We start from the raw sequence: 26,740 nt of genomic DNA, 5'->3' as shown, positions 1-26,740 counted from the left end.
AAAAATGTATTCAATATATCCAAAGCTGAATCCATCAAAGTTTACAACCTTTTTAGAGAAAATGATACAGAAATCCTTGTGAATGCATTATCCACCTGAGTTGCAGTGTGAGATACAAGGTTAAGTAGGCCATGAACAGCACTGCCCTTCTTCATGTTGCAGCATACAGGTGATTCTATTATCAAAAGACATTTAGGAAACATAAACCCTGCTGTTGTTTAGTAATGGTAAGAGCTCTTAGCAACCTCCATCTGTAGGTACAGCCCACTCTGTTTTGAGTTTACAGTTGTTCCGCTGAAAATAGATTTTCAGTTTGCCAAACTTTTTAAAAGCCAATGTGAACACAACCTTAAACAAATGAGTGTTGTCAAGTCAGATAGCCTTACCGCGTGGGGCTGCAGAGTAGGGCAGAGGAAGGGGCTGGTCTCGTGGAGCAAGGCCCCTCAGCAGGTCTGAGCGCTGGGCGGCCATGGCAGCAGCTGCAGGCCACTGATGCATCTGCTGGGAGGTGATGTAGTCATTGAGCAGCGTCTGGCGGTTCTCCAGGGCTGCAGTGTCAGGAAAGCTTCGGATGAGGTAGGGGTAGGGATGAGGGTAGGCCGGGTTGGGCGCTAGGTGACGAGGCAAGTAGTAGGCCGCTGTGTATGAAGAGTAAGAAACGTCTGTCAGGAAATGTCTGTCATTCATATTGGACTAAATTACCAACCATAATGACCACACAGCCACACAGATGTTCACTGAGGCAGACACATAGATCTCAGTAAAAGGCAAGGCTGCATTTTCTGATGCACGGATAACTTACAGTAGGCCTTTATGGATTTTGGTGATCTCACATAACTGCCAGCAAAGCTCAATCCAACCTCGATTTAGCAGAGGTCTGATCAGGTCAGCATAACATAAAAACACTTGAGAGGGTAATATATATATATTTTTGTATCCAACTTGACTGTGGCTGTACCTGGGTCAATGGGGATGCCACGGGGCAGCGACGCAGGATCAAAGGCTATGGGGATTTGACGGTAAACATCTGCAGCCCCAAGACCCTGCAGCAGACGCTCATAGGTCTGTTGATCTGGAACACCTTGGAGTGGTGATTTGGTGGCACTCATTTCCCTGGGGGTTGGTGTGGCTTTGCGCTCCTGAGGCGGATTCTTACTGGAACCTGGAGTTCAAACAAGGAAACAACTGAATTTAATGAACAGTCTTGGTGGGGTTCTCAATTATTTCAGCTGTCTTGACTGTATGAGATTTACCCACCGTCATGCTGCCTTTGGCTTGCCTCCCTGGACAGAGGGGAGCCGCGGTGCGAAGGCCCAGGGTAAGGGGCCCTTAAGGCACCCTTGTCCTCGTAGCCCACTGGACTATGATGGGTCTTGCTTCCCTGGTCTGACCCCAGTGTAAGCGGAGAAGAGCGGGCAATCGTACTAGCCGTACTGACCACTGCGCTGGGCCGCCCTTTTGGTGCCTCTTCGTAGCGGCCCCTCTCAGCACGCATCTCCAGGTGGGAGGGTGCATTGTGGTAGGAACGTGGTGAACTGGCTATGATGGAGCGGACATCATGACGTTTCCCTGAAGCAGCTGCCTCCTGCTTCATGGGTGTTCCCTGAAGAGAACCACAACAGGAATAAATCAGTTAAGTGTAAAGAGGGCCAAACATTAAGGGTTGGATAGCCTCTGCATGTGTTGTTAGCGTGTGTGTACGGTTATATTCTTCACTCTTTCATGTTACTAGATACAATGATAACCCGGACTACGAAAGAATATTAACTGTTTATTAGCCCAATAGCATGTGTTTACAACAGCATGGCTAACACCAACAACCAAAGCTAAAGTTACCCACAATCCATCAGGTGTACCTCAACTGCGGATCTAATAGTAGCCCAAAATACACAACGTGTACCTGTGCTATGATGCCCTCCTTGGTAGGCTGTCTCAGCTCCTCTCTGGGAATGAGGTGGATGGAGCGCCCAGCCTCCTTCACTGTAGGCACCATGGCCTCTCTGCCCTTCATTGGGTCGGAAAGTGAACCAGGCCCACGGGGTGGGGAGCCCTCTCTCTTCATCTGCTTAGCCTCTCTCCTCAGGTAGCCATCCTGAGGGTCCAGATGACGAGGTATACCTGAAATCACATACAAATTATGTCAATCCTTTTTTTCTTCAAACACGAATAGGCAGCATATTTCATATTTTTCTCTATGACATAGACAGAATGGAGCTGAGAAATGGAGAAACAAACAAAAGAGACAACAAAGAGACCCAAGACATTAGAGCTGGGTGATTTGGAGAAAATCAAATATCACTATATTTTTAACAAATACATATATGTCAATATTGTCGGGTTGACTATTGGTGCTTTAAAAAATATTTACAAAATGAGATAAAAAAAAAAAAAAAATCTGTAATGTGGATATAATGACTCAGTGGGTAAACAGTCTGGTAAGTTCCAAAAATTACATCGCTTTACTGTAATGCAGCCGTTAAAACCAGGAAAAGTCAACACTTTGTCATATCACAATATCCAAAATGTAAGACTATATCTGCCCAGCCCTAAAAGAAATGTCCTGATAGGGTTACATCAGCTCAGCTGAACCAGCAGGGGCTCTGAGAGCAGCTTAATCCACTACTATCTGTGAGCAATATGAGACAAGATGGTTATGTGACTTTACTGCTGTCAGATAGATAAATATGAATATTAACATGAAAGTACTCCTGCCAGCGGGTGAGCTCTGGCAACAATCTGTATCTTGAAAGAAAAAACAAATGTAAAAGCTATCTTTTGCTGCAGCTCTGCTGAGTGAGCAAAACTGTCTGATGAAGCACAGTGTATGAGTACCTTCAGGAAAAACACACAGAATGCATACAGAGACTATATTAAAAACAATTGTCTTGCAAGCAGAAACATTTACTTTCAGTTCAAAGATTTACTCTGCTGCAACATTTTTACGACTTTTCTCAGTCCTATTGTGTGACTTTGATCTGCTATGCATTCAACCATGCATTATTCACCCCCTCAACTGTGATTGGGAAAACAATGTCAGCCCGTTTCTCTTCTTGTGTCATCCAAAAACACATATAGATTGTTCTTTAATGTACATTCAGCCGGCAGAAGGGAATGGGAGTTAGATTTAAAATGAAATTCACATGTTCATGTTTTATATTGAGGCGTCATCCTACCTTGTGAGATGGAACCACGGATATGATGAGCATCCTTGTAAGGTGTGTGGTGCGGACTGTCCCTATCATGAGGCATGGCTCGACCAATCAGACCTGGGGGGGTGGGGGAGTAGCGAGACGTAAGACTAGGGTAAATTATTTCATCAATAATGTGAGCTGAATGTGATTAAACAAGGGTGAAACTGGATTTTATACAGTAGCAGTTGTTGTACAGTTGTGCGGGAGTGTCAGACGGTTAAGGGGGTCGTCTCTTACCTTCACAGTTGGCAGCAGACAGTGAATCCCTCATAGGCAGTCCTCTAGAGATGCCTCCCTCCATAATGTCATAAGGACGCTTCAGGCCTAGAATTTCCCCAGACTGCCCGGGGCCTCGGCCCTCATCTTTAGGGGGCTGAGAAGGCGGGCCTACAAATGACATAATTGTTACAATAATTAGGTAAATAATATCTCTTAGTTTAGGGATAGTACTAAATTAGATCTAATAACTTGCATGAATGACTCAAGGTGCAGTATTGTGCCAGATCTAACCCAAAATGAAAATAATCGTTGGCCATGGCATAACATATACTGCAGCCAAGCTGATGTACTCACGGTCATATGTGAGAATGTGCCCACTTATGCCCTCATAGACCACATGGCCTTTAGACAGGGCCTCATCCCGTTCCCTCTCAGCACGGCTGGCGCTGTCCTCTGTGATCAGGCGGGTTATGGTTCCCTTATAAAGCACATCAGCCGGTGTCCCCTGTGGCCAAGAGAGGAGACACAAGTGCACTTTATCATCACAGTTGGCAGCTGTGGCTGTTCCTTAGTGAAAGTCTAAGTTTATATGAAATAACAGTATCTACGACTGCACGTAACGGGGCTGCCGCTTATATTTTATATGGTTTAATGTTGCGTTACATGACCCACTCCTTCTGTAAAGCCGTGCCTGTGTTTGGATCTCTCCTCCGCGCAGCCCCGCCCCCATTCACTCACACACCGGCCGGCTCACCTGCAACCAAGACTGTATGGCTGCAGCCCGGAGTGTCCCATGTCATGCCGTCCCGAGACACAGCGCCGCCGGTCCACATGCTTACATTTGTCTACAGTTTTAATTGTTATTAACACAGCTGTATATTGTTAAGTATGAGAGGGAAACCTGTATTGGTACCAGTGTTTCCGTGTTATTGCGGCCGCCACGGCGAAAAACACATTAGAAATTATTAAATGCAACTAACTTCAGTTCGTTGAGTAATAGCGTGTAAGACGGAGCATGCTGGATCATAGTTAATAAAAATGCAGCGCAGTGACGATACAGACATTTCATAGCCTACACAAGACGGGTGTAACGCCGCTGATGAGTCAGCCGTCACTCTCTGAGTAGCATATGCTTCAGTCCATCACACTCCCCCTCCCCTTCGGTCGTTTTTATTTATTTATTTATTTTTTTATAAAGATTTCGGCCTTTATTTTGATGGGAAAGCTGAAGACATGAAAGGAGAGAGAGGGGGGAATGACATGTAGGAAAGGGTCGGAGTCGAACCTCTACTTACCAACTGAGCTATCCTCTTTCTCTTTTAATTATTAAGTCTGTTATTGTTGTTGAAAACAAGTGAAGGAGCTATATATATATATACATACATACATACACATATATACATATATATATACACATATATACATATATATACATATATACACATATATATACATATATATACACATATATATACATATATATACACACATATATATATATACACATATATATATACATACATACATACATACATACATACATACTAGGGCTGAACGATTTTTGAAAATAATCGATATTCGAATTTTTAAGCTCTTTGTCTTTGTATTATTCAACAAAGACAAACAATAAATCATTATATAGTATGAACAACACACAATTACACACTAGACAGTAAATAAGTAAAACACATACATACATATACATATATACACACATATACATATATATACATATACACACATACATATATATATATATATATATATATATATATATATATATATATATATATATATATATATATATATATATATATATATATATATATATATATATATATATACATATATATATATCATATATATATACATATATACATATAATATATATATACATATATATATACATATATATACAGAGCTTCTATATAAAGGAAACGAGGACCACAACACTGCACTTGCTCAGAGAGGCTATCGTTAGGTTAGTTGCTGTGGTCTTGCCGTGGGATTAACTGTACTAATAAAACCGTTGAAACACCGCGCCCACGCTGCTGTGAAAGCTCCCCAAACCGTCATTTATCAGTCTGATTGTTACCCTCTCAGTGGCAGCTCCTCCACCCATATCTTTATATCTTTATAACGGAGCTAACCGCACCGGAGCTAACCGCTAATCAGAGCTAGCTCGTTGCCAACCGAGCCTTCAGTTCTGCGTGCCTGTATCCATTAACTGTATGTATGGACTCGAGCCCAAACAAAACCCTTCATTTTATTAAAATGGCTGTAAAAGTTTTAAACTTCAACTCAGAATTGTTTGAATGACAGAGATCAGCTAGGGTACGTATAGCCGTTAGCGCGTTAAGTTGATGCTTTCTGCGTAGCCAGTGCAGACTGATTTGCTCTTTGCGAATCGGATCAAGTCGCGAGGCCTTGCGCGATTAGGGAAATCGCGTTTTAACATATCGCGATATTACGCAAATGCAATTAATCGTTCAGCCCTAATACATACATACATATATATACACATATAACACACACACACACACACACACACACACACACACACACACACACACACACACAGTACAGGCCAAAAGTTTGGACACACCTCATTCAATCGGTTTCCTTTATATTTTCATGACTATTTACATTGTAGATTCTCACTGAAAGCATCAAAACTATGAATGAACACATATGGAATTATGGCCTTCAAAAGTGTGGAATAACTGAAAACATGTCTTATATTTTAGATTCTTCAAAGTAGCCACCTTGCCTTTGCTTTTTTATTAATAAGGGAAAACTTCCACTAATTAACCCTGACAAAGCACACCTGTGAAGGTAAAACCATTTCAGGTGACTACCTCATGAAGCTCATTGAGAGAACACCAAGGGTTTGCAGAGTTATCAAAAAAGCAAAGGGTGGCTACTTTGAGGAATCTAAAATATAAGACATGTTTTCAGTTATTTTCACACTTTTTTGTTAAGTACATAATTCATACATAAGTGTGTGTGCGGTGCGTATGTGTGTATATATATATATATATATATATATATATATATATATATATATATATCAATCATAGGCTATTTACTTTAGATAACTTTCATTTACATGTGTTGCAGCTGTATATTTTTAAACTGGTAAAGGAAACCCTGTCTTTGCATTTTATTTTAATCACAATATGTTTTAATAAAAGAGCTTGTGAAAAGTGGCTTTCACTTAAAACTGAACATTTAGCCCACTTTGTAAAAAAATATAGAGCTATATATCGTGTATCGCCATTCAGCGTTAACAGCGATGCGAGGAAAAATTTGGGTGCACCTAAATTTTTTGCTGGTGCACGTAAATAAAAAAAGTTAGGCGCACCAGTGCAACCAAGGCAAAAAGTTAGTCTGGAGCCCTGCAGCCATGTACAGGCCCCGATTCTGTCAAGATAGAGTGTTTTCAGAACCACGTCTACATTCCAAAGTCACATAAGATCAAGCATCTTTCTCAGCAAACCAACTTAAACTTGTCGTCTCAGGCAACACTAGACTATGTAGCACTCCCAACAGGCTACTCCTTGCTAACTTACTGCACAGGCTAGCGTCTACCAATAGCAATGCCCACGACAAGTACAAGTCAGGCTAAGGCTATTGGATGGATACTGTGAAATTCACTCAATATAGCCTTTATTAGGGATAAGCACTATCATGAAACTTTACAGTGGATAAGATAGACAACCAATGCTATGAAAACAGACTCAAATATAGCTACTAACTAACATCTGTTATAAAAGCCCATCACAAAATTAGTTTAGAAAACAGCTTCAAAGGGCTTTTAATGAGTCACAGTGCAGGTAAAAACAACCTTAATAATACTATAATGGTACAGATAGTCTACGTGACTGGGAATAGTCTTTGTTTGTCTTTTCATGATTGTTGAATTGGATGTAACCGGAGCAGACTGTAATGCATTATGTTACATAAAGTGGATTCTCTTTCTTGAATTGTTTGTGCCCCAGAAAGAGTATTTCTTACAATGGTGACAGATAACAGTGTTCCAAACAAATATATAAATAATAAACAAACAAGCATAACAAACACAGCTGGGAAATACAAAGAAGTACTCTGTGAAGAAGCGGAGGTGTAACAATAGATGACAACAGGCTTCAAACCTTGAGTTACATCACTCGTACCCGGAGTATGAGTCATATTTCTACACTGCTTGAGAGCGGGGGCAGGCGGTTGAGTAGGAGACACAGTAGTGCCTGAGATCACGTTTCTTGTCTATTGGTTGCAGCTTTTCCAAGAAGACCGCTAAAGGTTGGAGGCCAGGCTTGTAAGGTTTCGCGTAATGTAGGGGTTTGTTTACAGGATCGAATGGCACTGACCAAAGCAATCCTCATCTACTCCCTAAGAAAGCGCAACATTGCCAAATCTGGTTGTTAATCTAGCTGCAAGCTAAACATATAAAATTAGCTGTCCCTCTACAACGGCAATGATTATGCTTTATCACTTTCACCTTCTCGTTACTAACCCATCATGGTGGATAACAGCCCCCTCAACACTCGTTTTCTCGTGTATGCCAGTGGGATGTGATATTACAGTGAGCATATCAATGACTGGGTTTAGCCAGAGTCAAGAGCGAATAGATAAATACAAGAGTGAACAGACGCGGTACAGTGTGTACCTGTTGCTAGGGTGACAAGGCCACTCAGCGCTGTGGTCATGTTAAATTAGTGTGTGGGATGTCTTGTGTACCAGAAACATTAGCTGCTACTACCATGAACCTTAAACACAGTTTAACATAGAGTCAGTTTCAGTTCACTATTTACATCCATCAGCCTCTGGACAAATTCACATTAACCTGAGTGTGCCGCTCCTGCACAGTGATCTTAGGGGAAACACTTGGCCAAGTAGCATCTTATTTATTATAACAGGTCTCTCCTAAATCTACATAACGGCTCACTTGCAGTGGTTCATTTTTAACTGACTTATTTAAATCCATTTCCGAGGTTGTTCAGGGGTTCTCCAAATAAAGGGGAACAGAACTGGTTGCCAGTATTATGTCGTAATGCACCACTCAAATGTGAACACTGTCAGCAGAATATTCAAAAACGCACTCACGTTCAAATTGCCACACCCAACACAGCAACAGCAAATTGCACATATGGGAGATTCTGTTACAGTTGAAGTAAAAACACCACTTTCCCATTATAAAACTAACAGCCTATGAATATCAACGAAAATCACCAAATATATACGAAAAGCTATTACTAAAAGTGATTTAAGAAATATGTCTAAACCAACAGATACCTTTTCTGAATGTTAAGTTACTTGAGCTCTGAAACATATCAAAGTTGGATTGACTTAACTCATTTTATTCAAGCATACACCGTGCAGCTTAGTTATGTAGAAAAAGAAAAAAAAACAAGTATCCACAGCAAATCTCTACTGGGATTGTCAGAGAGAGGGAGAGATTAGGCTTAAGAAGGACCAAGGATATAGACTCACAGTACTTTGCTGGTCTGAGCTCACCTGAGTAATGGAGCCCCCTCGGTAGGAGACTGAGGAATCTGGATGCATTCTGGTCCCTGGGATGCCTTTAGTGATACTTCCCCCCTGAACAGCCGGAATAGAACCTGCAAAGATGGCATGTAAAGACAGTAAGAAAGGAAAGCAGTATTAAGAGTAGTTCAAGTGGAACACAATGTTAACAATAATTGGGAATAAAAGGTTTGCAAAAAGTTCTGCAAGGTTGGCAAAGCCAACATAAGGAGCACGGCTTGAATCAAAGCAAATGCTACAGGTTGTTTTGATCCTTTTTTTTGCTTGCCGTATAAAATGTATTTAAGCGTAGCTTTATTAAGTTCTCCAGGTTTATTTTAAAAAGGAAAACTTTGTTGAAGCACCACTGGCAGTAATCACAGCTGTGAATCTTCTTGAGTTTGCATCTACTAGCATTGCACACGTCGACTGGGCAGTTTCTCCCATTCTTTACATCCTCTCAAGCCCTGTCAGATTAGATGAGCTTCAGTGAACTCAACTTCCCACAGATTTTCAATTGATAAGATTTAAGTGTAGCCTGGGCCACTCAAGTACATTAAGAGACTTGTCCCAAAGTCACTCCAGTGTGGTCCTTGCTGAGTACCTCAGGTCACTGTCATGCTGAAGAGGTTAATCTTTTCAGCATGACAGCGCTGAACAAAATGTGGGATAACCCATGATTTGACTCTGTTATTAGAAGGTGTAGGGCAACAAAAAATATTTATTCAGTTTTTATAAAAATCTAATAATAAAACCTGGAAAAAATGAGTCTGGGCGTTTTTCAAGACACAATGATATTCTTTACCCACGACACAGGACAAGGAAAGACGCAAAAGCAAATCACCAGTTTACTGTATATGGAAATCAAATTTAAGAGAATAAGAATTGAGCCACCCACCACGTCCAGCAGCACTATCGTGAGGCGAGCCCTGGGTTGACATGTTGTCAGCTTGAGAGGACAAGCTGCGAGGTGACAACTGTTCCTGCTTTATCACGGGGAAAGGACCTGCTGTTTAGTAGATAAGAGTTTGGAGAGACATTAATGAGGAAGACATGTCTATGGTGATGCATCAGACTTTAATATTAGTTGTGATGGGCGTGGTAGAAGTGGATGGCAACTTGCAGGAAAGAAAAATTAAAGTGTACTAGTCCCTACACACAATTTTACTCACCCACTTTCCTCTGATCCATCCAGGACAACCCCATCTGTGTGGGGGTCATCTTCCCATGGTCCAACCCATGAGCTGGGCTGTGCAACTGCACTGGGGTGCCCTGAAGAATCAAGTTTTTGGTCATGATGGTGATATACAGTATCATTGCTCAAGTGTAAAAATAAGTGTCAGATTATATTGTTAGTTTTCTTATTCATGCCTTACTTTTTTTATTTGGCGGATATCTAAGTGAGCTACTAGGATTGTATTGAAAATAATACTACTTTTCAATTCCATGGTTTCGGTGTGCCCCTGCCAACTAGTAAAAGCCCTAGTTTTCATTTGGGTGGTGCTATACCTGTGTGATGGAGCCTCCTGGCTTGGTGGAGGAAATGAGTGGCGGAGGCTCTGGCATGGTGAGGGGCCTCACTGCTGCTAGCCTCCCACTGTCCTGTGGCAGATTAGGGAGTGAGGGGTGGCCTGTTTGCTGGAACGCTGGAAGGCAGGAGAGATTATGATATTGAGATTTAACTATTTGATTTTGAGAAGAAAAAGTGGAGGCATTGTTCCAAGTTCCCATAAAACAATATATATCTTACAACTGAGGCTTTTAAGAATATAAAGACCGGGGAGGACAGAAAAGACTCACAGTTGAAGTGGAGCAGATGCTGGTCGTGACTGATCTTGGCCATGTCTCGCGGGGACATGGGGTAGCGGGACAGCACTGGTCGACCCAAGTTGGAGGTCCTCAGGTCATCAGGGCCCAGTGCCTGCTTCTTGGCTTCACCTTGCGGCGAGAAAGCCCGGGACCTTTCTGCAACAACAACGCACAGAGTCAGGGCCAGAGCACTGCACTCAGCTAGGCCTCCACTAATCCAAGAATCTGTCCCTCAGCCGCCAGTCACTGTTGTCAACAACATCAACACCAATGTCATTGTTGTCTATTGAGCATAGAGAGCCCCTTTGCGATACTTCCCAGCCAGGGTGATATCACCACTGAATTAATACGCCAACATTCACAACAAGCCACTGCTAATAATTATTGTAAAGTACACACAGTAAAAATCCAACAGAGGAGGTGATCACCCTGTGGTGTGGTTAAGGTGTAATTAAAAAAGGGAATGGTGTGGCAAGGGGGTGACACACATAATCCCTGCGGGAGGTTCAGTTTGCATCTGAAACTACAAATCCTTCCAAAAAAAAACAAACCACAAATCTACAACTCTGATCATCACAATTTCTCTCTCTCTCTCACACAAAAACATGCAGTAACTACATAAAAACTTAACTATATTTACCACTTGAGGTGAATTGTGTATTCGCCAACAGCCAAATGCTAGTCAATAGTAGCTACCATGTAGCCTGCAAATGTCTACACCTGCCTCTGTGTCAGGCACTGTATAAAGAGCTGTTTACGCCTTCTTTTTTTTTTAAATGCATGAAAAAAGTAGTCGATGTACTTTTTGCAGATCACAGCTGCTGTGCCCAATTGGTTATAAAAGACCTGTCTTTGTCTGGACTATTGCTAAAAGTCTTACACTGTGCTCTCAGAGATTCACATTCCACATGCTCACAGTAAGTGCACTGAACTAGACTATATTCCCTTCTGGGTCAATAGCAATACCAGATCATTTATCAGTTCCCTCTACACGAGTGTCCCAGAAACACTTGAATACCCTAAACACTACAGAACACAGACTCAAGGTTAGAGCATGTAGCAAGAACCAACTAAGTAAAACTAGATCAAATGCTGCTAAAACTGCAGAATATGCAGCACTTTCATTAACCTCCATTTTCTTTTTAACATGATTCCTCATTTACAGTGCTAATCTTCTTCTCATGATTCCATATACCCATTTTAAAATGGACAACTTTAGCAATGTACCATGTTATACACGCATACCTACAGCCGGCAGAAGAGTAATATTAGGGATCATACAGAAAGAAAATGATGGGATGGGAAAAAGACAAATACTGAAAATTGTGAGAGATTATATTTGTAATATATTACTTACTATTGTAACTTTTGCAGCTTACATCCTATACTTCTCTACATAATATATGACTGGTGAAGCATTAATATGACTGGTAACTTAACAGATTTGTCGGCTACTTTGAGTCTGTAGGCAACAAAAGTTTTCTTTGTCATAATGGAGGTGTGCGTACCATCCTTGTCGCTGGTGGAGGGGCTGTGCGGGCGATTACGAGGACTGCTGCTGTGAAGAGCCTCCCTGTCTCGGTCTGCCTGCGAGGTATAAGGCTGCTGTTTGCCTGGCTGGCCTGAAAGCTGCTGCTGTTGATGCTGCTGCATTTTGACCTCCTGAGAGGACTCCCCATGAGCCATGGTGATCTGTTGCTGGTACAATGCCAGGGCGTGGGGGGGCAGCACTGCCTTGCCACCTCCACTCCGCTGACTGCCCTGCATTGAGGCTTCTGGCATCTACACACAGGATGAAAGGGAAAGAAAAAGGTTACAATCACACCACACGCATAACACAAGCCCGCTTCTACCTGGCATTCGACATATGGTTAGCCACATACAGCATCAGATAAACATGATAGCTAATAAACATATCTTGTTTCCTCGTGAGCTAAAATATCCCTAATGCCTGGGATCTAATTTCTTCTCCACAAAGCAATCTATCCCATCATCCAGCTGGGTTATTTTATACAAACATGACTTGACAATTCCACCTGCTATACTGTTATCTCTGTAAGCAGAGAGACAGGGATAGCATTGATACCACTGCACAATAGTGAGAGAGCTGGGCAAATCAGTTTTCGGTTTCAAAACACTACCAGGGTCAAATACACTTCCCAAGGCTGGAAAAGTTGATATGCTCTTCACTTAACTGTTGTGTGATGTGTGAGGGGAAAAAAGGAATAATACACACAATGAGAAACATACAGTTCAACTAGTGACTCACAATAGGTGGTATAGCAGCAGCCCTCTGTTTGAGCTGTTTCAGGTCCATGGGCTTCTGCAGTGCGGAGGATATGACTCCGTCATGAGCGTAGTTCAGTAGACTTGGCCGTGGAGAAGTCATTCTACACACACAGACAGAAATAAGTTAGTGCCTTCTCTTGTTGGCTTTGCCTGCTTGATCCCAAATACAACATTGCATTAGAATGTTTCTGAAAACGAGGGCAGAGGTTCTGAGAGAGAGATATAACAGCCACAACATTAAAACCACCTGTCTAATATTGTGAAGTTCCCCCCTTGTGCCGCCCAAAACAGCTCTGACCCGTCATTAGCAAGAAATTTGCAGCTTATTCTTTAAGTCCTGTGAGTTGCAAGGTGGGGCCTTCATGGATCGGACAGGGCCACTGCCATCAGGCAATACCGTTGCCACGAAGGGGTGTACTTGGTCTGCAACAGTTTAGCAATGTTTAGGTAGGTGGTCAAGTAACATCCACATAAATGCCAGGACCCAAGGATTCCCAGCAGTGCATCACACTGCCTCCACCGGCTTGCCTTCTTCCCATAGTGCATCCTGGTGCCAGCTCTCCTCTAGGGAAACCACACACACAGACCCAGCCATCCACATGATGTAAAAGAAATGTGATTCATCAGACCAGGCCCCCATCTTCCGTTGCTCCATAGTCCAGTGTTGACACTCACATACCCATTGTAGGTGCCTTTGGCGGTGGGACAGGGGACAGTCTGCGGCTATGCAGGCCCATACTCGGCAAGCTGTGATGCGTTGTTTGTTCTGACACCTTTCTATCATAGTCAGCATTAACCTTTTCAGCAGTTTGTGCTACAGTAGCTCTTCTGAGGGATCAGACAAGACGGGCTAGCTTTTCGCTCCCCATGCGCATCAATAATCCTTTGGCGCCCACGGCCCTGTTGCCAGTTCACCACTGCACACCGGGAACACCCCACAAGACCTGCCGTTTTGGAGATGCTCTGAACCAGTCGTCTAGCCGACACAATTGTCAAAGTTGCTCAGATCCTCGCCCATTTTTCCTGTTTCCAACACATCAGCTTCAAGACCTAACTGGTCACTTTTTGACCCGTACAGTACAGGCCAAAAGTTTGGACACACTTTTTCATTCAATGCGTTTCCTTTATATTTTCATGACTATTTACATTGTAGATTCTCACTGAATTCATCAAAACTATGAATGAACACTTATGGAATTATATAATATATTTTAGATTCTTCAAAGTAGCCACCCTTTGCTTTTTTTATTAATAAGGGAAAACATTCCACTAATTAACCCTGACAAAGCACACCTGTGAAGTGAAAACCATTTCAGGTGACTACCTCATGAAGCTCATTGAGAGAACACCAAGGGTTTGCAGAGTTATCAAAAAAGCAAAGGGTGGCTACTTTGAGGAATCTAAAATATAAGACATGTTTTCAGTTATTTCACACTTTTTTGTTAAGTACATAATTCCATATGTGTTCATTCATAGTTTTGATGCCTTCAGTGAGAATCTACAATGTAAATAGTCATGAAAATAAAGGAAACACATTGAATGAGAAGGTGTGTCCAAACGTTTGGCCTGTACTGTATATCCCACTCCTTGACAGGTGCCATTGTAATTAGATAATCAATGTCATTTACTTTACCGGTCACTGGTTTTAATGTTGTGGCTGCTTGGTGTATGTAGGATGTGTGTTGACAGAGCCTGAGACTGTGGAAACAAATTGCAAATACAAATCCATATCCATGTCTCACACATCTGTCGACAGCACACACTATACTCTGAATCACAGACAGACACATACTTTAATGCACAACAACACAAAAGTGCGTATACACATGCACGACACACACACACACACACACACACACACACACACACACACACACACACACACACACACACACACACACACACACACACACACACACACACACACACACACACACACACACACACACACACACACACACACACACACACACACACACACTTTGTTTGCTTTGGCAGAGAGGGCTGCTTTTCCCCCCCGGCTCTGCCAGTACATGCAGTCTGCTGTCATGGAAAAAATTTAACAAATATCGTGCAAACAAGACTAATCACTCCTCCCACGCACTTTGACACCCATTTCACATATATATATATTCATTCATTCATACAAAGTACAGATAAACTCTCTGGTTGGTAGAAAAGAGCAACATGAGCAACATAGCAACCTGTTTTATACACACAAGTGGCTTGCCAAATATGGCTTCCCTGCTGTACAGTGTAGCTAGGCAACTACTACCACTTCAAAACCCTCACTGCTTTATTTTCTGATGTCTGCTGTGGTAGACCAGAGAAGTAGGACACCTAGTAAACCACTGCTCAAAAACCAGAAGCCCTTTGACACTAAGAATCCCAAGCAGGCCCAATTATGTCATTTATAAAACAAAACAAAAAACATATAGAGTAGAACACAATTTCTAATTTAAAAAGAAGGGAAATTAGAGGGTGGGCGAGGGTTCTTGTTCAGTTTGTATTTCTCGGTTTCTGTTCAGTATGTTGGCATAAAAAATGAAAAAAAATAAAATAAAAAGTTGATCTAAAAAAAAGAAAGGGAAATTCATGTTCTTATCTTTATTTTTTTCTTCTTCTTTTTTTTAAACCTGAGAAAAACAATCTTATTTACACTATCTCTTGCTACAAGCTCTTACCTGTTTTTGTCTGTGTCTGTCTCCTCCACTTCATCAGCACTGCAAGTGGCACTAGAGTCACTGTCCCCACGGGAACCTGCATTGGGCCCATGGTGCTTCTTGGAGCTCTTGGTGGAGCTTTTGACTTCCTCCATCTCTGCTGTAGAAGGTTTTTTATCCATGGCATCGCTGGGTGGTGTTGGCTGCAGCTGTTCTTTGTTGGGCTCCCCTGTCTCAGTCTTTATCTCCTGCTTGATGGCCGATTCTCCATCTTCCTTGACTGGAGGCTTCTCATCCCCTGCCTGGCCAATGTCTGAACCGGACGCCTCCTTGTCCCCGGTGGTGGAGCTGGCCTTGGACCTGCCCGAGCCTTCCTCCTTAGCCTTGCTGTCCTCTGATGAGTGTGGCGAGGGCAAGCTCTCTGTGTCAGAGCTGTTGTTGGCTCCACCTGGCAGGGACAGAGGACAAAAAGAAACGCAGATCAGAAGACAAGAGTGGGCTTACACTGTAAATCATGTTATATCTCCTTGTCCTTTTTTTCTTTCATCTTTTCCCCACCTCTTTCTGCTAAACCAGATTCCTCACAGTGCCAGTCTTCTACATAATCGGGTTTCACTGTACAATAAGGAGGAACACAAAACCAATAGGGATGACGGACGAAATCCCCCAGAGGCTTCTGAACATTGAGAAAGTGCAGTCTACACAGTCTACTGCTAATGCTTTTGTTTGTCATTGCTGAACATGATTCTTCAAGCTAACGAGGATGTTAAAGAGTTTCTCTGGTACATTGCATAATATAAGCTGCCATTTTATTAGGTATACCCGTGTGGCCAACTCTTTCCCAAAGGAAGTAGCTAGTAGGGTATCGTGATGGCTGACCGACATCACAATGGAGAGCCACCATCGTGATGCCACGCTCCCCACCCTGTCAGACACACAGTAATCCTAGTCTCTTCAAACTTTGCAGGCAGGCACTGAGCCGTGGGCGGGCCTGACAGCTGGCCCGCCCAATCAGAAATTCAAAATCAAGTGTGTTGGTGTGCAAAGCGCCGTAACAATCCCAACAACCATGGATTGCTGTTGTGGCCAACAACTGGAAACTTTATACATTGTTCGGCTGCTATTTCATCACTAAATTCACTTCTGAGGCTTTTTTATGCGAGAAATCAACTATGTAGAGCTCAAATATGGGCCGTTTTATGAAAATTGAATGGTAATTGCAAATTTGGTCCGACTGTGTTGGATTTCAGAAGCTCCACAGTCTGACGTGACTGTGAGATTGCGGGCGTAACGTAACCAGCTCGGTGACGGGGCTGTCTCTCACACACACCGGCCACGGAGCAAGCAGAGGCGAGGGAGAGCAGCGTCTGACAGCGCAGAGAGATACCCGTCTCCCTTTGACAGTCTTGTAAATAAATTATAATAGGTATATTAGAGCTGTCAGTCTTCCTCTATCATAGGCGCCGATTTATGTTTTCCTCCGTGGGTGCTCACGGGCGCACGCAGTTTAAAAAAAATAAATGTTTGTATTTCATAGGAAATGGACAGCGAACCGACACGAACACACACATCTATTAACTCGATAATAAATCTGTAAAGTAGTAAAGGCTATCTTTCAACTCAGGACAGCGCCAGTTCTCACAAATACAGATAGGATTGGAGATGAGAAGTTTAACTGACACATAGCCGCGATCAGCGCTCAAACACTCCACTTAGCAACAACGGCAATGTTTAATTTTAAATGAATGTAGCCTATTGGCAGTCTGGCATACGTGGATGCTCAGTATTTTCCGTGGGTGCTGCAGCTCCGGAGCAGCCACGGTATCGGCGCCTATAATACCATTCAAATTTAATTTGTTATTCTATTTAATTAGTTTTTAACTAATCCCCCTGGTAGTTTTTAAACTAATCCCCCTAGTGGTCTAAAGTTGCTAAATTTGTCGCTAGTCGCCTTTTGAAATAAAGTCGCTATGAGGGTCTGAAAAGTCGCAAAATCTAGCGAGAAAGTCACCAACACTGGCTATACCTGTACAATCTAATCTATAATGTTCAGTTTTGATTGACACTGTCAGAGAGGTATTCATTTAAGTATATGTGTATTATTAAGGCTGTAGTTTGCGGTGGTGTTGAACTAAAGGTCAATCTAAGGATGTGCATCGCAAATTAGCTCACACTATGAATCCTGTGGTGTGTGGCATAGGTCTATGCAACATACCTATACAAATAAACATAAATAAACTCAACTACATTCAGTCCTTCAGAGTCAAAATTTTCTAAAAAAATCGAGTTGGATATTATAAGAAAATAAAAGTGATTCCCCCAACACCCTGCTTTTCGATGATGTTCACGTCGCGTAATTACGTCACTTCATAACGTCACTTCATAACGTCACTTCATAACGTTCCCATGGCAACAGGGGAAAAGGGCTGCTCTTGTGTGAAGTAAACGCAACATTTTTCAACTTTCTGCAAAGATATATGTAACTTTTTTGCAACGAAAATGCGGGGATTATGAAATCATGCAAGCCCCGCATATTTTGCGCGGAAATCAGCAATTTATGCGGCGAAAGTGCGGCGTATTTGAAAAAATGCGGCCCCCGCATAAATATGCGGACTTTGGCTGATTATGCATTGAATTATGCGATCGCATCATCGCGTTTTTCTGGGGGGACTGTACTTTACATCGAAAGGTGTCTCTAATGTTTTGCCCGCCCCATTTACAAATATGAGGGGTTAAGAATTTTAGAAATCCTCAATATAATGCAGTCCACTACAATACCACCAACTACGACCTCAATAATAAACACCTCTCGGAATATTTAAACAACTGGCCATTATAGGTTTCATAAAAAGGTAGTATTTGTGGTAGATCTGTTGTATGTGATTGCATTGAATGGTATAGTTGAACCTAATAGTGTCCAGGGATTGTACATATTATCTAGCCCTGTAAAGGCATCCATTTTGCTTTACTCAGTACATAAACAAAATAAACCAGATCCACAGCAACAACTACTATACACCAAAATAAAACGGCAATCTATTTTAAACTGTCAAAGATTCATAATGCTCGAAAAGATACCTCAATTAATAAATGGAAGTAAAATAAAACCTTCTAGAGAAGTAAACTGGTGTACCTTCTCCATCTTCAGGGGCCTCCTCTTCATTGCCACTGGCTCCTGAACCTTCCATCTCCTCCTCCTCTGCTGTATACGGGGCACTGGTCTCCTCATTCTGCAGGGCTTTGCCCCTACGGCGGGCCTTTCGCTCCTTCTCCTGGGTCAAAACAAACGCACACTAAATAAAAACAGCCCGGGGCACAAACATCTTCAGATCCCGAAGAAAAACAGAAACAATGTCATGGCTTGGTTGTGCACAAAAAGCATGAATGACTTTCCTTTGCCCGCATCACGTGGAGCAAATTTGATTTACAAAAACTGTCCCTGTGCTTACCGATTTCATTTTATGCTGCTGCAGAATCTCATCCAGTTTCTGCCTCTTCTTGTAGTTGAAGTAGAAGTTCTTGCACTGTGACACTGTTTTTGATCCCACCATCTTGGCGATGGCGGACCAATTCCTACCATACTGGAGAAGGCCTGGAATTAACAGATGGACAGGCAGAGAGATTAGGATAGGACAAGGACAAAGACAGCCAAACATGGTTCACATGTGGCCTTTGCACGACTACTCCATATCAAATTATATTCTCTATGCAGTCGTAAAAAAAAAAAAAAAAAGAAAAAAAAAAGAAAACCTGCGTAAAATGCAACTGTTGTAAAGATTGTAAATATAATGGCCATTTTGGTTTATGTACCATAATAAACTCTCCAGCCACAATCTCTTCAAGTGCACAGTATGGAAGTCTCTCTATGGTAAGTCAATACCCATAAACATCTGTCTCTATACAGCTGTCAAAACTGCAGCACAGCCTGGGAGTTTAGTTCACAATGCAACATAGACATAGTCCCACTCTCCCAGCAGCAGCATGGCTTGATGCCATTTGCTTCCTAAGTAGAGACAGAGAGAGAGAGTGAAGAAGTACGAGAGAGGGGAGAGGTGGTGTGGTGGCTGAACAGTCAGTCAGACCAATGACATCACCAACTCTGCCAACTGGGGTCACTCTGTGTCATATTCGGACTGACTTTGATGTGACCCAGTTCCAAGAAACCCTGGTCCTTTACTCAGTCAACCACATGATTGTCCTTACACAAGAGTCTACAGGCACCCGCTGGGCCAGAGCTGTGATAGATCAACCTGTCATGAAACACACACACACACGCAAGGTTCAAGTGCATTTGTGCTAAAAGAAGAGATTTAGGGTGAAGTCGGTGTGTAAGTGCAAGTCAGTGAAGAATAGAATTTGCACCGGTGTTTCCCCCCCAGAGTCTGCTGTTAGCTAAAGGCAGCTCATTAACAGTGTGTGTTGTAAGAGGCTTAGCTTACACCACCCACTTGTTTCCTGTGCCAGTCTGACAGGCCCTGGCAACAGGACAGGTCTCTTGAAGGGTTGTGAGGAGGGGTGGGTGTTATTAACAGGCACAGAGCCAACACCTCCTGGGATAACCTTGGACATGGGTTCAGAGGTCGCTGCATCTCATTGCTTAATGGAGGGAGTAGGACAACAAGCAGAAGTCTGAGCCAAAGGAGAGGAAGCGACAGCTGTTTACAGCTCTGTAATTTCAACTTTCGTATTACTCCGAAATCAGCGCTCTATTGCATAATGCTATTAATAAGTAATAGCTGCAATAAAAGCTGGTCTATTAGTTGACAAGTTTAACTTCTAGGGTATTATTCACAAGACTGTATTTATTTATGTGGACAACTCCTAACCAAGATAGATAGAAGATACATATAAACAAGTCACCTAAAAATGATAAACTACCCAGAAAAGTCTCAGTCGCACTTATCTACTGAAAAAAAAAAATGTCTGGAAAAGCTGTGTTTCATCCAGCAGATGTGAGAAGACCTATAATATTCACTGTCATGCTGAGAATGTATGAATGCCAGTATAAAAATAAGTGCCATAACAAGCAGATGTGATCTTCAGGTCTGAGCTGCTGGTGTCTAAAAGCTGCTGCACACCTACAACCTGTCAAGTGTTAAGAGGTTTTTCAGTTGAAATATTCATCGCTGCTACTAAAAGGCATTGCTGGGACAGCTGCTCCAAGGAAGAAAAGAAGACCGACCAGTCTGACTTGCTCCAAGAGGACTGAGACACACGGCCGACAACTATTAACCTTTTACAGCCGTCTCACGAAGGGGGAGGGGACTAGGTAGACTGCCCTTCACGTCAAAAACCCTCCACACAAACGACGACACAAACCGTGGCATAATATTGCACACCCATTCAAACAAGCAAGACAAACACTTTGCTGCACCCACTGAACCTGAAGCAATAACAATACAAGTAATTTAGTGAAAAGTCAAAGGTCACTTTGTTATGACCGCTAGCTACATCCAGCTTATTCCATCGTATGCAAGCGCACAAAGCACAATCCCTAAGCAGCTCGGGTTGACTCGGGGCCTTAGTTGCTGGAGCAACACACATGGAACAAACATCCAATCAGCAGCAGCGATACTGAAGCAGGTGGTAGCCTCACAGCCAATCAGGACACTGTATTTCCATTAGCTCCTCCCAGAGAAAGTCCAATCAACACCTGGTGCAGCCAGAAAGTGGTTGTTCCTGTCTGTCACATGCCTGTCACTCCAGCCGCCGCCTCGTGGCCCCGCAGTAGATAACAGTATCAGACGGTCTGATCTCCACAGGGCCGGCCGGGAAGCTCTTCGGGGCTGGGCCTTCCGATCCAGAGCAGAGGAGATGAAAACAGCTCAGACTCTGCGCTCTTCCTGCCAGCTGGCTTGATAGTTGAGCCGGTGTCAGGTTGACATGCTCTAAAACAGCACATGCTCCTGGCCTCTCCCCTGCTTTTCCCCTCACTCTGTACTCCCTGTGCTTCGGTGAGTGCTGGTCTGTTCTTCTTTGCCGTGTCTCTCCCCAATGGCGGTCGTCTGGGAAGACTTCCACAGGAAAGTGGGACTGTGGGGCGGTGCTATGTGCTCAGCCTCTCTCTCCCCTCATCTGATCTCTCCTCTATCTCTCTTTTTTTTTTCTCCCTCCCTCTGTCAGTCCGTCCCTCCCCCTACCTCAGTCTGCCAGCAGGCACCGCGGCACGCACGCACACACACAAACGCATGAGTGAGTACACACTCACTCGAACCCTCTCTCTCTCTCTCGGTCTCTCTTGTTAATACTCGAGCACACAGACGCAAACACATACTCAGGCAGTCCAAGAGTAAACAGAGAGCAGAGAAAGAGAGAGCAGCCCGGAGAGAGAGGAAAGATATAGAGAGAGAACAGAGCCACTGAGCCAGAGAGACAATGGAGAAAAGGAAAGGATACAGAAGTGGGGAGTAAGCAAAGAGAGAAGAGGGGGGAGACAGGAGGGGGGAGTTGATGTTGATACCATGAGAAAGCATAAAGGCTTTCACATTTTTCCTGACTGACCTGCTTTTCATCTTGAATGTGACCTCTCTCCAGTCTATAACAACACAGAGTGAAGGGAGAGACAAAGTGAGTGGGGGAAAGAGGCGCTTGCCAAATCTTCCACAGCTCTTGCCAATCTGGGCCGTTGCCATCTCCCATCCGAGGGAGACGGACAGAACGAGAGACGGAGATAGAGCAACAGTGGAGGAGAAAGACAGAGAAAAAAAAAATAATGTGCCATTCTCTACCTGCTGCTCCTTTAAATGGGTTCTTTCAGCAAAGCAGAGCAGGGGCCATTATCCAGCTGCCTGACTGCCTGCACCCAAGCAAAGCCTGCCAGATTAGTGCACTTACATAAACGCCAGCCAAGAAGGGCGCACATGCAAACACACACACAGCTTGGACCGAGTGCACACAGACACCACCTTTTTCTACACATATCTTACACATACACACACGCACGCATGCATGCATGCATGCATGTATAGTGGGTTTAAAAGAGAGGCTTTACGAAGACTGGCCGTTCCTTGTATGAGGTACCAGTCTTTATGAGCAGCGAAAACGAGAGTGATCTATCTCAGAGTGTGGCAATGCCATCCTCGAAGGCAGCGCTGGCTGGCGTTGCCATGCTGGAATGCCGATGTCCTGCCAGGCACTATAAATGCCATTATTCGGATCCGTTTAGCTCAAGGGGGTAAACACATTAGCATCAGGACACCTAAGCCTCTTTAAAAGATATACATGTCAAGCACCTGCAAGGGAGAGCACCTTGACAAGCGTATTCAATACTTCAAGGAAATGGGGGGAGGGGGGGAATCCCTTTTGGCAGGTGTGAGGGTGGCTATTAGATCTAATGAAAAACGGCAAGAGCAGCTCCTCCTCTTCGGCCCTCAGGACTGAAGCTGGGGTTCTGTGGTTGTGGTTACATAAGCCCTTCATAGAAGCCCTGCTCCCACCAAGCTGCCAGGCTAATCCTGTGGGATGGAGAGCCCCACTAATCCCGCTGCAGGAGAATGGAACTGTAGACATTAACCAGGATTACTACACGGAACTGTGTTCAAACCAGTCCAGCGCCAGTTATCGCAAAATAACCTCTTAACACACAAACCCGGCACGCATACACAAACCCCGAAATTGCAGGAGACACCGCACACACAGACACACAGCATGAGACGGATGCGATAAATGATGACCAAATGCGGTTTCAATACCACACTCAAGCTGCTGAAAGCTGCTTGCAAGAGGCACTTTATCCACTGTTGATTACGAGGGAGGACAGGTTAAGTTAGTCAGAAGCAGAACTGAGAGTTACACAAAGCAAGATGACACATCATCTACGAATGGCCACAAAGCAGCCGTCTTGCAATGAAATTGTGTTGAGTCAAGAACAGAAAGTAGGACTTGACAAAGTTCTAAGCCACCTAAGAACAAATTTTAAAAAATAATCTATAAAAAAAAAATGCATTTAAATACACAGCTGAGGCTGACTTTTGGCAAGGTAAAGATATTTACATCACTGCCTGCAACACACATTACTTTTTCTGGCAACATGTAAATCTAGTCCTTTTTAAATACCCAAACAGATAAGAACCAGATCGAATCTGGTGCAACAGATTAGTGGGGAAACCCTATCCAAAGAGTAGTGCACATTAGAAACCACTGAAGGTGAGGAGCTCATTATATCAGGATGTGAGACTCATGGACTGCACGCAACAAACACTGTCAAACACACTCACACACAGCGCTGGTGCTAGGAAAATAGGCAGAATGTCAGTGACCTCTGTGAATCAGCCATAGGCCTCTGGGTAATCTTCAGTCAGAGACAATAAACAGGTTGAGTTAATGACTGCTGCATTTGCAGGGGCTGGCTGATAAGAGGCAGACTTTACAGCCCGCTTGATAAAAAGACAGGATTGCCTTGACCTAGAGAGCCGGGGAAACAGCTCCAAAGAGCAACAGACCCAGTCCAGGCTGACTGACACATACACGCATAGAATCAACCTAGCAGCACGTGGCAGTTGCTGCCTCACTAACAGGAAATCACTTGTCTATGCCTAAAAAAAAAACAATGCTTGAGCTGCTGCTAGTGTTCTCTCCTTTGGCGACTCTACGTATTATAACACACAGCAATGGAATTAAGTTATACTTCACAGGGAGAAGAAAAGGTTTACGCTGTATTACCTTTTTTGGCAGTTTCCATCTCTTCTTCAGTCCAGCGAGAGCTCTCATTCATTTCCAGATTAGCTGTTTAAAAAAAAAAAAAAAAAAAAAAAAATAGAGAACCAGCAAGTTAGAGAAGGCGGGAGGAGGGGGGGGAGTGGGCAGTTGTCACAAAGTCAGTTAGGGAGTGACTGACAAGAGGAAAGGAAAGAAAGAATTAGAGAAGAAAAAAAAAGAATCAGCGGGTAGGGGGCAGGGTAGCTTGTGCTGCTTGCCAGTGAGGCACTGCAGCGTGGGTCGCTAGGGACTGTTTGTTTTAGATGGAGGAAGCAGGAAATCCAAGGAGAGAAGTCAGTTAATGATTATAGACATAACAACTGGCTTCTTTCCCTGCGCAGCCCATACGCCAGGCCGACCCTGGCCCTGCCTGTCAGACAAGCAGAGAGGGAGCCGGTGCTTCGGTGTCCTCTATATATGAACCTGTGAAGGGCACTGTGGGCCAGCTAGCACTGCTAGCAGTAGGGGAACAAACAGTGGTGCAGGGCGGGGTGGGGGGCTGCTGATGAGAGCCCCTACAACCCAAGTCACCTGGGGATTCCCTGTGACTAAACCTGTGCTGCGGGAGCGACTGCTGCATATACACAAAACTGCTGAAACATAAAAAATCCCTGAGAGCCTGCAGCAAGAGTGTTAGTGTGTGCATGGTTGACTTACCATCTGCGAGGAAACAAAGAGCTAAGTGGGGGGGGACTGAATATTTTGTCCTTAAATATAACTTTTAGCTTTTGCCAACAGATGGGATTTAAACTACATTACTCATGCAGGCACACATTTTACTGTATTGATTTGTTATTATGCCAGTTATGAGTGTCACTTAGGCAAAAAAGTTAAGTGCAAGCCCTAATGAATGAAGACAAAAGGAACAACAGTGCACTCTTGTGGAGTCAGACAGGAGGCCACAACTAGATCAAAGGTGACAGTCAATCCTGCGTGCTGGTAGTGAAACACTTAGCTGTAAAATAGGTTGTCCTACATTATTGCTTTTAGCTTTTTTATTATCGTAATGTTGTACACTAATTTAGAAATCACATAAGTTTCCTTATAATGAATACATAATGTCTGTCATGTCTTATATTGTAATGGCATAATTGCGATTTGACCCACATCTCCCCTCTCCAAGTGCACATGCTAAATGTATTTGAATGATAAAATAACCCCGGACAGAGGAGCAAATTAGCACTGATTTGCAGTGCAGCTGAGACTGACCAAGCTCATTGTTGAGTGGCAGTGTGGTGGTCTCCTCCACTTCACTGGTCATCGAGCGGGTGATGCGGCCCTTGCGGCGCCCCTGGCTGTTGGCTGTGCGTCGACCCTTGAAAGCCACAGTGGGCTCTTTGTCCTCTGCATCTTCTCCAGAGGTGTCGTCCCTGTGTTTGAGAAATGTCAACACGGTCAGCAAGGGAAACACAGGGTGTTCGAAGGTGTACATATGCTGGCTCATTGATATACGAGGCAAAGCCTTATACATCTCCAGTGCCAATTTTTGAGCAGCATTGCAGGACACGGATATTAATAATTTAGACAAAAAAAACCCGCAGTGCTTTTATTTGGGGCTGGACCTGAATATTTGACTATTCGTTTGTTGGGTAGCTATTAGTTTTTAATTTTGGGATTCGGATGTTCGTTTTTTGGCTTTTCAATACTGTAAAACAGAATCCTTAAAAATAAATGCCATGACTAAACTGGAAGACACGTGTTGCAGCTCTGTTTCAAAAAACGCGCATGCAGGCTGAAATTCACCGCTAGCCGCTCGCTAATTTATGCAGTGGAAACACTGCAGCGCAATGCTGTCCATCTCAGCCAAAAACAGAGAAATGTGTGGCTACGTTATAACTGAGCTGTGTGATGTCTGTAGAGGTCTGTATGGTTATACGGTAGCAGCCTGGTGTCATTTTCAGGAGATTTAAGTAGGGTAAACACAGTGAACACCTCTGCGTGAAGTTAATGGCACTGCGCTCTGGTGCGGCACTGGCTGGCTGATTTATCCCCGAGTTATGCTCAGGTAGATCTCACTAGTCAAATAAAACCCACAATATTTTCTGAGACGCAGAATGGGCCATGCTGCTATTCAGTCGGCCCCAAAAATGAAATTCAAATCGCCATCACGTCACCATCACAAACCTAGGCACAGACATGTTTGTCTGCATGAGGACAGGTGACGAGAGTAACGCTGCGGACTGAAACACAAACTTGAAAGACAAAATGTGGACGTGTATACAGACGCTGCTTTTTCTTACTTTTTCCGAGATAATTTATCGAGTGTCAGCACAATGGCATGCCAGGAGACAGCCACTGAGTTTGAACCAACTGCACCTCCATTCATCTTCCCCCAGCACCATTAAT

General features: G+C 43.4%; 1 protein-coding gene across 8 annotated transcripts in view; it reads right to left on the bottom strand.

Moving 5' to 3' along the window:
- Positions 1-26,740, bottom strand: part of ncor2 (nuclear receptor corepressor 2) — a 144,080-nt gene that overhangs the window by 13,314 nt on the left and 104,026 nt on the right. For 5 of the 8 annotated variants that reach the window (XM_039804613.1, XM_039804617.1, XM_039804619.1 and 2 more), the window contains 19 exons: positions 25,604-25,764; positions 24,359-24,421; positions 19,147-19,289; positions 18,831-18,969; positions 15,719-16,145; positions 13,015-13,135; positions 12,254-12,527; positions 10,737-10,901; positions 10,446-10,582; positions 10,109-10,208; positions 9,835-9,945; positions 8,928-9,031; positions 3,765-3,915; positions 3,429-3,578; positions 3,174-3,266; positions 1,901-2,118; positions 1,258-1,603; positions 959-1,162; positions 387-638 (listed from right to left, as the gene is read on the bottom strand). In XM_039804613.1, coding sequence (XP_039660547.1) covers positions 387-638; positions 959-1,162; positions 1,258-1,603; positions 1,901-2,118; positions 3,174-3,266; positions 3,429-3,578; positions 3,765-3,915; positions 8,928-9,031; positions 9,835-9,945; positions 10,109-10,208; positions 10,446-10,582; positions 10,737-10,901; positions 12,254-12,527; positions 13,015-13,135; positions 15,719-16,145; positions 18,831-18,969; positions 19,147-19,289; positions 24,359-24,421; positions 25,604-25,764 — 3,359 coding nt within the window. The remainder of the gene's footprint in view (positions 1-386; positions 639-958; positions 1,163-1,257; positions 1,604-1,900; positions 2,119-3,173; positions 3,267-3,428; positions 3,579-3,764; positions 3,916-8,927; positions 9,032-9,834; positions 9,946-10,108; positions 10,209-10,445; positions 10,583-10,736; positions 10,902-12,253; positions 12,528-13,014; positions 13,136-15,718; positions 16,146-18,830; positions 18,970-19,146; positions 19,290-24,358; positions 24,422-25,603; positions 25,765-26,740) is intronic. The other 3 variants (XM_039804616.1, XM_039804618.1, XM_039804615.1) reach the window with 2 other exon arrangements.

Source organism: Perca fluviatilis, chromosome 6 (assembly GCF_010015445.1).
Source record: "Perca fluviatilis chromosome 6, GENO_Pfluv_1.0, whole genome shotgun sequence".
NCBI classification, from domain to species: Eukaryota; Metazoa; Chordata; class Actinopteri; order Perciformes; family Percidae; genus Perca; species Perca fluviatilis.
The sequence above is the reverse complement of the archived record's forward strand: the minus strand, read 5'-3'. Positions and strand labels throughout refer to the sequence as shown.